This window comes from Electrophorus electricus, chromosome 7, assembly GCF_041902795.1.
Source record: "Electrophorus electricus isolate QZ-2024a chromosome 7, ASM4190279v1, whole genome shotgun sequence".
Classification (NCBI taxonomy): domain Eukaryota; kingdom Metazoa; phylum Chordata; class Actinopteri; order Gymnotiformes; family Gymnotidae; genus Electrophorus; species Electrophorus electricus.
The window spans coordinates 35,438,209-35,452,089 of record NC_137503.1 but is presented as its reverse complement, the minus strand read 5'-3'; the positions used below and the strand labels follow the sequence as shown (position 1 = coordinate 35,452,089).

General features: G+C 39.2%; 1 protein-coding gene across 4 annotated transcripts in view; it reads right to left on the bottom strand.

Annotated features, from left to right (window-relative positions):
* Positions 1 to 13,092, bottom strand: part of aig1 (androgen-induced 1 (H. sapiens)) — a 41,051-nt gene extending 27,959 nt beyond the window's left edge. Inside the window, exons 1-3 of one of the 4 annotated variants that reach the window (XM_081717354.1) lie at positions 12,551 to 13,037; positions 8,812 to 8,967; positions 6,169 to 6,270 (exon numbers count right to left, since the gene is read on the bottom strand). In XM_081717354.1, the coding sequence (XP_081573480.1) occupies positions 6,169 to 6,270; positions 8,812 to 8,967; positions 12,551 to 12,691 (399 nt within the window). In that variant the 5' untranslated portion in view covers positions 12,692 to 13,037. The other 3 variants (XM_027019345.3, XM_081717355.1, XM_035524363.2) reach the window with 3 other exon arrangements.
* Between the last annotated feature and the right edge of the window lie 789 nt (positions 13,093 to 13,881).

Here is a 13,881-nt window from a genome sequence, read left to right as displayed (position 1 = left end):
GCATAGATCATTCTGGAAAGCTTCAAAGAGCTTTGCTGTGATGTCCTCTCTCTTCACATAACACCCCAAACCCCACAATTCTTATTCGAATAAGATTATTTAACGGTATGAACTATTACAGTTCCTCGTCTCTTCAGTGTTATGACAGCATTAGGACAGCATTGTTCAGTTCAGTCAGCACCTTGCTGTCCTCTGAGGTTCAGTCAGCTCTTCCTGTTTAGGGGGGAGGTGTAAACTGCTTGCCATTGCCCTGATGTGCAGGTTACCTCGCTGAACTTGAGGTAAAAATCCTGCAGGCAGGCAGAAGCCCAGTGATGGCGTGTCTCTCACTGCAGTCGCAGTCTCTTGCCAAACAGTAACAGGGTCACCATTTCCTCCTCAGAGCAGACAGTGGGAGAGGACGACGGTTGCCGTGGAAGCACTGATCAACAAACAAATGCGGTACCATGGAATGCGGCAAAATATTTACGATGGAGTAAGCGTCCCGCGGCCGCCACACCACTGAGCTGGCTCAGCTTCACATATTATTATGATTATGATTATGTTCTCAGCTGTGCTGAGATTCTCACTGCTGGGTTTCCCCTTAACAGCCCAGTGCAGTGGTGACCACCAGAACCCTTCGCTCATCCAAACATGGCGGCTGGCACCAATCCGTTTTTGTAGGAGTGGTCGTGATTTACACATTTACTTATATACTGCATCTTGTTTAGAGGCATTTTGTCTGATCCACTCAAGTGAGTGTTGCATTGAGCATAGCAAGACAAATTTGAAAAAAGCTTCCAACAAAAACGCACTTGTAAACACAGCAGATATCAGTCTGAGGTTGGATCCTCTGGGAATGAGCCTGACTTTTCCAACACACGAGAAATTTACAAGTGTTGGGTCTAATTTATCTTTCATGACAAGGAAGGAAAAAATTCTAAAGCGTCTCAACTACTTGGTATATCTTTTTAATTCCATTAATTATAACATTTTATGTTAGTGATAAAATGTTTATATTATTGTTGATTAAACAACTGGGATGTGATTTCTTAGTAACTGTAGGCAAGGAAGGGCAAGATTACTTATACTGCATGTTCATACACTGAGGTCATTTATAAGACAAGTGAAGTATTTAAGAAGATTATCTTAAATTAGTCATTTTCTCTCAGTCTTCTCACTTTACTGTATCAAAGGTGCACAAAAGTGATACTTGTCTACAGAACCAAATACACTAGTGAGTCACAACTAGCTGGTCAAAGTTACTGTGGCTAGCTAGGTTACATCGATCATGTCATCCATGTAGGCTGTTTTCCCTAAGCCAATAGTAAATTTTGTGGATAAAACCTTGCAGACATAATATAAAAATATGTTAGCTATATTTGTAAACCTTTCTATAGCAACTGTAGGACAAGTACACTCCTGGACACTGGCTCATATGGTCAACTCTATAATACAAGAATAAAGTCAATTCTGTTATACAGGAATAAAGTCAACTCTATAATGCAGGGAAAAAAGTCAATTTTGTAATACAGGAATAAAGTCAACTCTATAATACAGGAATAAAGTCAACTCTAACACAGGAATAAAGTCAACTCTATAATACAGGAATAAAGTCAACTCTATAATACAGGTCTACTGTTAGCCAGTGTAAGGACTTAAGAATGGGGGTGATGTGTTCCCTTCTTATGCTCCTAGTGAGAACTTTGAGAGCTCTGAGAATTGCATTCTGTTGGCTTGTCCTTTTTTGTGAGTCCTGTTACAAGACCATTACAGTTATCAATATTGCAAATGATAAAGGAATGGTCTGGTTTAGTAGTTGATTAATAACTTCTTTGACTGTTCTGTGACCGTTAAAACTGAGATCAGCGTCCACTGGGATGCCAAAGTTATGAGCTACCTCTTTACATTTCAAGTCCAAACAGGCAGCTAATCTGGGTCTCTCAATTTTATGGCCAATAGTATGAAAGGTTGCACTGAGATTGAGCAGTAGTAGAACTGATACCTTCCCAATGTCTATTTAAATGAATGGTATTAATTACCTTAATTAGAGCACATTCAGTACCATGAGTAGGTTGAAATCCCAACAGCTACTTAAATATGGTTTTCTAAATGAAAGGCAGATTTGAAATGGGACCTTAATTACTTAACAGAGTTGCACCCAGATTTTTTCTGGGTTATCAAAGTCACTACTATACGTCCTGCAGTGTCAGAACTAAGAACACAGTGGAAATTGATATGTCTGCAGTGTGTCAGTACTATGGACACTAAGGACACAGTGAGTCACTACTGAGGTCAGTCTGCAATCTTAAAAGTGCCATAGAATGAAAAACTGAATTTTCCTTGGCATGGTTGAATAAAGTGTTCGGTACGTGATACTGACATACCATTAACCTCAAACCCTACTGTCACTTCCTTCAAATGCAAACACCACATAAGCAAAACAGGAAGGTAAAACGTACTAATTCCAGAAACCCTAGACTGTTATGTAATAGATTGGATTCATTTATATTTATGTCTCCCTAATTTGCATACACCAGCCTACATTCTAGCCCAGGCAACATGGACCTGTACAACTGAACCTTCAACAGTTTTGCAGGTATAGTGAACAACAAAACAATAACAACAGAACAATAATGAAAATTGCAGACTAAGTAGCTACAGAAATGTACCATTCCAGGTTGTGACGGGAATGCCAGCACTCACACCCTTCCCAAGGAACCGGACTGTTATGTAACTAATGACAAGCTATCTTATTTACATGGAGATTCATTTTATTTTCCTGCATGTGTCCCATTCAAAGAAATAGTCAATGTTGTCATATGCAATTTAAGATCTTTGTCAGATCCTATGTCAGGTAAATTTCTAATTTATATTTCAACTCAGAACCTAGCTAGATAGCTAGTTCATTTGCATAGATCTTTCCATTTTATTGCACTTTCCTTCTAGCTAATGTCAGTTTCTTCACCACTGAAGTAGAAACAGTTGTCATTTCACAAAATATCTAGTCATCTGTTAAAATCAGTTTTGTTTGAGAACTGAAATATCCTCAGATCCAGATTGACATATATACAGTTGTATGTCTGCATGCGCCACAGCTCATGTTTCATAGTAGTGACTTTGACATGTTAATTAAAACACACCATATACCAGCCAATCAGAGTAGAGGTCATCAAACTATTCATGAACCCACCAAGAAGGAAAAACAGCTGGTCTCATTCTAGGGCTAAACCACAGGGTTGTAAATAGGTGTGTAAAACCACATCTGACCAAAGTCACATACTTTCTATGTAGACATCAGAAAAGAAATTAAAATACTAAATAAATGCATTCTATGGTACCATTCAAGCAACTGCTGGAGTTAAACTTCTGCAATGTCAATTGCATATCATTTCAATCTCATCATTTGGCTTGACACTGTTTATATAGTGTATATTCAGCCAACAGTGGTCCTGTGGTCAGAAACACAATGATGTGTAACTCAAATTACACGACATGAAACATAAACTCTAATTGTACACTTACAGGGTACCTAATGATGTCACTGTACACCTACAGGGTGCATAATGATGTCACTTCACTTCATATTACTTCATGTGGAAAATTTTAACCTTTAACAATTTAACCTTTATATTCCTTTCTTTGAAAATCAGAAATCTTGGCTTCTTCAATCATGTTGAAATCTGTTCGGGGAACCGGACTGCATTCCCTTTATTTGAAGCTGGAACTACAGTGGCACTGTCTGACAGCACAGACACACATAGTAATGACTACAGTGGTGCTGTCTGGCATCACAGTCACACACAGTAATGACTACTGTTACACTGTGTGACAGCACAGCCACACTCAGAAATGAAACCATGTGACCCCTGATGATGGAAGCATGGAACTGATTTACTCCAGCTGATTGAAATTAATTATCTGACATCAATATAGACTAAAGGGAAGAAATTGTGCTTTATATTCTATACTCACAACTTTATGACCTTGAAGTTTATGACCTTGGCCTCTATGACTTTGAACTTTATGGCCTTGACAATATAATTTACCTTTTGTTTGCCTTTTTTAAACAGTAATTTAATGTTTTTGCTGAATGTTAATAATTTAATATTGAATGTTTTCTGAATGTTAAGAATTTGATGTTAAATGTTTTTTGAACGTTAATAATTTGATTTTGAATGTTTTCTGAATGTAAATAATTTGATGTTGAATGTTTGCTGAATGTTAATAATTTAATATTGAATGTTTGCTGAATGTTAATAATTTAATATTGAATATTTGCTGAATGTGAATAATTTGATGTTAAATGTTTTCTGAATGTTAAGAATTTGATTTTGAATGTAAATAATTGAATGTTGAATGTTTTCTGAATGCAAATAATGAATGTAAATAATTTGATGTTGAATGTTTGCTGAATGTTAATAATTTAATATTGAATATTTGCTGAATGTGAATAATTTGATGTTAAATGTTTTCTGAATGTTAAGAATTTGATTTTGAATGTAAATAATTGAATGTTGAATGTTTTCTGAATGCAAATAATTTGATGTGGAATGTTTGCTGAATTTTAAGAATTAGATGTTGATTGTTTGCTGAATGTTAATAATTAGATTTTGAATGTATATAATTTGATGCTGAATGTTTTTTGAATGTAAATAATTTAATGTTGAATGTTTTCTGAATGTAAATAATTTAATGTTGAATGTTTGCTGAATGTTAAAATTTGATGTTAAATGTTTGCTGATTGTTAATAATTTAATGTTGAATGTTTTTTGAATGTTAAGAATTTGATGTTGAATGTTTGCTGAATGTTAATACTTTGATGTTGAATGTTTGCTGATTGTTAATAATTTAATGTTGAATGTTTTCTGAATATTAAGAATTTGATGTTAAATGTTTTCTGAATGTTAATAATTTGATTTGGAATGTTTTTGAATGTAAATGATCTAATGTTCAATGTTTTCTGAATGTTAATCATTTGTTGTTGAATGTTTTTGAATGTAAATAATTTGATGTTGAATGTTTTCTGAATGTAAATAATTTGATGTTGAATGTTTGCTGAATGTTAATAATTTAATATTGAATGATTGCTGAATATTAATAATTTGATGTTGAATGTTTTCTAAATATTTAGAATTTGATGTTAAATTTTTTCTGAATTTTAATAATTTGATTTGGAATGTTTTTGAATGTAAATAATCTAATGTTGAATGTTTTCTGAATGTAAATAATTTAATGTTGAATGTTTTCTGAATGTAAATAATGTAATGCTGAATGTTTGCTGAATGTTAAGAATTTGATGTTAAATGTTTGCTGATTGTTAATAATTTAATGTTGAATGTTTTTTGAATGTTAAGAATTTGATGTTGAATGTTTGCTGAATGTTAATACTTTGATGTTGAATGTTTGCTGATTGTTAATAATTTAATGTTGAATGTTTTCTGAATATTAAGAATTTGATGTTAAATGTTTTCTGAATGTTAATAATTTGATTTGGAATGTTTTTGAATGTAAATAATCTAATGTTCAATGTTTTCTGAATGTTAATAATTTGTTGTTGAATGTTTTTGAATGTAAATAATTTGATGTTGAATGTTTTCTGAATGTAAATAATTTGATGTTGAATGTTTGCTGATTGTTAATAATTTAATGTTGAATGTTTTCTGAATATTAAGAATTTGATGTTAAATCTTTTCTGAATTTTAATAATTTGATTTGGAATGTTTTTGAATGTAAATAATTTAATGTTGAATGTTTTCTGAATATAAATAATTTGATGTTGAATGTTTGCTGAATGTTAAGAATTTGATGTTGAATGTTTGCTGATTGTTAATAATTTAATGTTGAATGTTTTCTGATTGTTAATAATTTGTTGAATGTTTGCTGAATGTTAATAATTTAATACTGAATGCTGAATATTAATAATTTGATGTTGAATTTTTTCTGAATATTAAGAATTTGATGTTGAATGCTAATTGTTAAAAATTTGTTGAATGTTTGTTAATAATTTATGTTGAATGTTTTCTGAATGTTAATAATTTGTTGTTGAATGTTTTGTGAATGTAAATAATTTGGTTTTGAATATTTTTGAATGTAAATAATTTGATGCTGAATGTTTTCTGAATGTTAATAATTTGATGTTGAATGTTTTCTGAATGTTAATACAGCAGGAATCAGTCAGGTACTTACCATTCCATGATTAAGCCACTGTGGTATGAAACTGTCCAGGAGTCTTGGGTACACCAAGTCTCTGTCATATAGGTACAGGGTCCAGAACATGGTCACCACAAACTGTAAAACAAAGCCATTTATGGGAATTAAATTATGTCTCTTTTCTCTTTGTTTCCAGAATTTCTATGTTTATGACTGCAGCAAACTGTCTATGCCCGAAGTACGATGAGGGAGCATGGAGACATTATGTCTTTGATTATGCTAGATTAATTATATGATGTTATTGGAGCATGAGGATGAGATCATGTTTAGAACGAGCTAGACATATCTCTTCTTATAATGACCATGGAGAAGAGCATGCTACTGGGGTTTTTCCCTGAGATTCCCCATAATGTCCACAGTGTCTCGCACTGTGTCCCACACTGAGTCCTGCATGTGTCATGCAATGTGTCCCACTGTGTTCTACAGTGTGTCATGCAGTATGTCCTGTGGTGTGTTCTTCAGTGTGTCTCGCAGTGTGTCCCACTATGTTCTGTAGTGTGTCCTTCTGTGTTCCTCAATGTGTCCTGCATCCGGCCCTTCAGCACAAAAAAGCGCAACGCTCACCTGCTTAATGCTCACCTGTCCATCTCCTCCAAAGAAAGAATGAGTGAGTGAAAGAATGAGTAAAAGAATTAGTGCTCCACCTGAAAACCCAGCCACGAGTGAGGCTAACCAACAGTTCCAGGGTTTGTGTTTTCACACCAGTATATATTTAATTCCCAATTATAGGCTTTTCACACAAGTCTTCTCTGGCACCTTCTTGGAGCTGTAGATGTCTTCTGAGAGGAGGACTGTGGTAAGCTGATGGTGAGATGAAGCGTCGGCCTTGGGAAGGAGCAGGGAGTGTGTTTGAACTTTCTGGATATCAGTGAGAAGCAGTCTCATGAACACGGAATTCTGGCCATCCTCCATCGTAATCCCTTTGATCCGTATGGTCTTAAACATTCATGAATCACTTGAAATCACATATTTTGCCTTAATGGGCCTTATTTATGGACATGTCTAATCCTGTAGGGACTGGTGGTCTCAGGTGACTCTGTAGGCTCCTGGTTTCCATTAAGGTGATGGTCATGTGGCACTGGGGGGGCATTGATGTGGTTACCTTGAGCACCTCTAGAGCGGCCTGGGGGCCCGACTTTCTCTGACGCATGCAGAGTGAAATGACCCCTCACTGTCAGACAGATGGTTTTGCCCAGTCCACACCTGAACCCTCAAGTAGGCATTTGGGTCATCAGGGTCCTTTAAGTAAAACCACACTGAGGGTAATGAGCCCATCTGAATATTTGTAAATTTGTGACAGTATAACTTTCCCACACATGGCTCCCACTCTGATACCGTCTCCGTACAACAGTTGAGAAAAGAACCGTGCAGCCAGAATCCACTGAGTTTGAGTGCATGACAGAGTCATCCATCTACACGCTGCCACACTAGAGGGAGCTGGCACAGCTTGCTATTATACCATAAACCTGTTAGCATACGGATGGTTTCCCTGCATTGGACAGCAGTATTTGACACGATGTTTAGAAGGTGATTGAATGAATGAATTAATTAATTCCATGAACACAGATTTTTTTTATTAATAAGATGTAGTTCACTTCACAAGTCGCCCCTCGATGTCTTCAGTCCCTCCTCTCCAACAGCTCAGATGTTCCCCAGCTTCCCCCTACACCATGTGATCCTGAACAATCTCCAGCCAGCCGCCTACACAGTAAGACATGTGCAGGCTTCATGTAAATATTTTCCGCACAGCTATCTGATGGCCATTACGGATGCTGCACATACAAAAGCTTCCTGCTTTGGCTGGACCATGTGCCCTCACTGGCCAGTCACTGCAGAGCTTGGTCATTGCATCCAGAGCACACACACGACGGGCATTTGCAAGGTAAATGGCTCTGTACATTACAGACAATGTGCATCAGTGTCCCTACTCTCCCTATGTAAAAAGGTTTGTGAGACCAAAGCCCAGCTACAGCAGCAGGGTCTGCTCTCAGGACAGGTGCAGGACTTTTCAATACTCCCTAAACTCTCATTTTACATTTGAAGTGTTACAGGATTCAAACTTTGGATGACTGAAACATCTCCCCCATGGCATGTGGAGTCCATTCACATTTCACCAAAAACTTCCAACTTTTTCTTTTTTCTCTTCGGACCAACTATTGCCTTTGCTGAGTGGCTGAAATAACAGTTTAAAGTGATTGTGAAGGACATGAATCAAATGACAATGGTGCGGTCATGCCAAACACGTCTCCCTCTGTGCATGCAGCGTGCACTCGCTGGACGTTTGCCTGAAATAAGATTTGAATAGTTGCCACTGTCTTCCTGTTGAACTGTGTGGTTTCATGCATCTTAATGTCAGTGGGGAAGACAGGGCAGCTCCTGACACTGCGGAGCATTCAGGACTTTATACAGAAGAGCTTTTCTTTCCCTCGTGTTAACAGAAGGATGCCTTACAGTGACTTTAACACTATTAACATGAGTTATTTCTAATGTCAGCTGTTCTATAAAGGACCATTAGGACTCCATTATCAGTTCAAAAAATCTAACATTTCTTTCAATCGATTTGAATGCTATCAGCCTGTGGATGAGGTGTAGGACATTACCATAGTTCAGGAAACTTACCACTCCCACAGGGAAGGCCAGCACGGCCATCATCCAATCACGCAGGCCAATCAGCTTCTGTAACTGCCTTTCCTGCTCCATACTGGCAGCACCTTTGGTCAAGAGGCTGGAGAGATCCGTCAGGACACACACACCAAAGAACACAGCCTGTATGACCTGAAGAGATACATCAGGACACACACACACCAGAGAACACAGCCTGTATGACCTGGAGAGATACGTCAGGACACACATACACACACCAAAGAACACAGCCTGTATGACCTGGAGAGATACATCAGGACACACACACACCAGAGAACACAGCCTGTATGACCTGGAGAGATACGTCAGGACACACACACACCAGAGAACACAGCCTGTATGACCTGGAGAGATACGTCAGGACACACACACCAGAGAACACAGCCTGTATGACCTGGAGAGATACGTCAGGACAGACACACACCAGAGAACACAGCCTGTATGACCTGGAGAGATCCGTCAGGACACACACACCAAAGAACACAGCCTGTATGACCTGGAGAGATACGTCAGGACACACACACACCAGAGAACACAGCCTGTATGACCTGGAGAGATACGTCAGGACACACACACACCAGAGAACACAGCCTGTATGACCTGGAGAGATACGTCAGGACACACACACACCAGAGAACACAGCCTGTATGACCTGGAGAGATACGTCAGGACACACACACCAGAGAACACAGCCTGTATGACCTGGAGAGATACGTCAGGACACACATACACACACCAGAGAACACAGCCTGTATGACCTGGAGAGATACGTCAGGACACACACACACCAGAGAACACAGCCTGTATGACCTGGGGAGATACGTCAGGACACACATACACACACCAGAGAACACAGCCTGTATGACCTGGAGAGATACGTCAGGACAGACATACACACACCAGAGAACACAGCCTGTATGACCTGGAGAGATACGTCAGGACAGACACACACCAGAGAACACAGCCTGTATGACCTGGAGAGAGGCATCCCAGAGCACCACTTGCCCATGAAGTGTGGTGTTAAACTGGTCAGCTACATTTGAGAAACACCAACTATATATCTTCTGTATATATGCAGTTCTGGGAAAGAAGGATTGATGATTAAATGTAAATGTGGTGAAAAAAACTCTCAAATTCTCCTATTTTCTATTAATATGTAGTTAGTATAATTTACATATTTCATTCTGCATCATGGGAAGTAACTGTAAATATCTGTACTGTAAACAGCAACATCAGAAAGCAAAAAGGTGTTTTGTATCTAAGATGCATTAATGATTAACATGGTCATCATACACTACTTCCACTCTTAACCCAATATGTTCTCTCTGAGACATTATCTGCTTGCCAGCAGTGATATCAGCAGTGATATCAGTAGGAAGAGATTCATTTAAGTGGTGGGTGCATTATTCAGACTATTTTTTTCTCAACCAAAGAAATCCAATTTTTTATTCCTAATTATCTTCCCAGCTGAAAAACAGCTTTCTTAGGTATGAGATGAGGACTGCCACAGTAAAGCTTTACTACTATTATTACAGCTACCCACATACGCACACATGCACACACACACATACACACACCCACGCACACACACGCACGCACGTACACACACACACGCACACACACACGCACGCACACACACATGCATGCACGCACACACACACACGCACACACACATGCATGCACGCACACACACACACGCATACACACACGCACACACACACGCACACACATGCACGCACACACACACACGCACACACGCACATACATGCATGCACGCACACACACACGCACACACACACGCACACACACACACGCACATGCACACATGCACACACACACGCATACTCACACACACACTGTTTTCACTCTTGCTTTCAGTTATGGGCTAAGAACCTCTTTTTCAATGAATCTGTGGGTTGAGCAGCAGACTATATAACATGCATGAAATAATTTAATAGCAGAAAAATTTCTTATTTTACACTTATAAACAACCATACTTGCACTGAGACATAAGTCCCTGTGAAATCTGTTGAACCACTATTCCTTATTAAACAGCATCAAGTACGCCAATAATATAGACTACACAACAACTGCAAAACAGATTTTACATGAGTCAAGTACAAATCTTAAATAATACTTGTCAATTATGCTTTAATAGATGCAGCGTATGCCTTCAGGTTGCATAGTGTAGTCAGACACTACTACATTATTACAACACTACTGTCATTACTGTGATTTTATCATCTTCAATTGGTACACAGGTGTGTGTGAACACCTGCATCTCTCAGGGACTCATGGTCCCTATGACAACCGTGTATGGCCACTGGAGGCCTCACACCCACCTCCACACAGCCCCACACACTGGGACCCCCAATGTGAACCCAACATTCAGCAGTGAGCTGTGTGCCATCACACCATAAAAAAAACAAATCACTGCACAGAAAGCCAACAGAGTCCCTGCGGTTTAAAAGAGTGAATAAAGATGACGACAGCATTGAGGAGTTCTAGAGAGTCTAAAGACTGCAGCCAGGCTCACCTGGTTTCCCCTTGGGAAAAGGACTGTTTGTCCTAGAAAAGATCACAAGTTGTGCCAAAAAAGTGATCTGCTTCTGTGCTAATGTGCCTTCATTGTCTGTCCTAATAATAGTAATTCATGCATGATCTGCCACACAGTGAAACGACACCAGAGGGAACACATCAAAGATACCATGGGTTACTGGGTCACAATCACTTATCAAAATATTCCACACTTATCAAAAGTTTTATATTCTTTACAAGTGTCATAAAACAACTTTACTAGACTTTTGTTTGTAGTGCCTTCAGTTGCTTTAAGGTGTTTTTTTAAATTAATGGAATAAGTCCATCAGCAAACTTACACCAACTAATGTTAAAAGACTTTTAAAAAATCAACTCACAGGTAGAACAAAAGGACAGACTTGTGGGCACAGCACTAAAGTCCATTGCTGTAGCACTGTTTAGAAAACTTTATTTTGTGTAATTATATATAATTCAACAAAGCTTAGAATGCAGGCTTATACCTCCTCCGGGGTGTCACGACTGATCTACACAACTCTGTCTGCGTGCTTTAAACGAAGTCACAAACTACAAAGCACACAGTACATTATGTGCACATACTTTTTACTTTTTTAAAGTGCCAATATAAGAGTATAACAAAACAACTTTATTGCAGGTTCACATTCAGCGCTATTTCTATTAAAATCATTGTTAAACGGGGAGTTAAAGGAGCTGTTTATGTGGAAAACATGACTCAGTCGCGCGTAGACTGACAAAACAGCAGACGCGCCAGCGTGCGTGCGCGCACTGGCGACACCACGGGCGCCTAATACGACCTCCACCTGCAGAGCTGGGACGTGTACCGGGAAGACAAACCACACACGCAAACAGTAACGGGCCGTGTTTGTTTACGTTCATGTAAACCTCCGTATACTTTTATTTTGCGCCACTGGAAATAAAGATATTAAGTTCAGTGTTGATGATCGTAACCCAGAATGAGCCAGTATGTTATTTTGTGACTTATAGTGGAAGGACAGTTCATATGCGTCACAACATGTGCGTTTAAACGCCTGGAAGCCGACAATGTCGGAAATTAGTAAAGTAAATTCGTTCGGGCCTGGCCATGATATCAGGTTGTGACAACAGGCCTATATGTCGCTCTCAAATAAATAATCCGCCACTGACTGCGAGGAACACTTACCAAATCTATGAACGTTAGGAACTTCCAGCTACCGCCGTATGTCTGGTGCGCGGGCATGTCTATGGCTTTATAATTGCAGATGATGGAGAAATAGGACAAGAGGATCGCTACTCTCAGGATTTGGGAAGGGATGAGCGCCATTTTCCGTGTTGTGGAATATCCTGCGATAGTGAGGATGCTGTGGAGGAAGAGGTCGCACAGCGCGACGAAACGCTGGAGGAGGTGGCGTAAGAGATGTGCGCGACAGTGTGGTGAGGGAGGCGGGAGGTTGTTGCTATAGTAACAGGCTCTACAACGTGGCACCCCCAGCAGTGTGTTTATGCTGGTTATGTAAGTCTGCGATATTTGCAGTGTTATTTTTATGATGCAAATAGCTAAAGAAGGGCTGATTACGTTAGTTTAGGTTTGGAGAAATAAATGTCTGGATTAAACATTCCAAGATCATTCTGATATTTTTCCAGTTGCCCCTGAATTTACACCTTCATCTATTTAGTTTAATTTAGTTTAATTATATAAATTAACTAACATGATCACTATTTTACTGCTTTTAAAAAATGTTGAAGGAATGACAAGGACAGATATACTAAACACCTTTGCAGAAACTATTTGTGATTGTAATTTTCAGTCATCACTTTTTGAGAAATATCAAGTGAAGACAGTGTACACTGTGCCAACAGTATTATGTCATGAAAAGCCCACCAAACAGGTTTATGGCCTGGAAAATCCCTCCCTGCCAGCACACAAAGTACAAATACAAGTTGCCGTACTCAGAAGACGGAGAGGTGAGGACTGGAGCCTCTAACCTGTGAGGGATTATAACACCACAGTTACACACACACACACACACACACACACACACACACACGCACACACACGCACATACGCACACACACACACACACATACGCACACACACACACATAGGCGCACACACACACACACACATACACACACGCAGACACACACATGCACACACACACACAAACAACACGCACACACACGCACACATGCGCACACACGCACACTCATACACACTCACACACACTCACATAGGCACTCACACACACACGTGCGCACACACACACACACACACACACAGACACGTACATATTCACACACGTTTACACACACGCACACACAAACAACACGCACATACACACACACACACACACACACACACATAGACACATACATACACACACACACACACACACACGCACTCACATGCACACACGCGCACACACGCACACAAACACACACATAGACACATACATACACACACAAGCACACACATGTGCGCGCACACAAACACACACAAAGACACATACATAC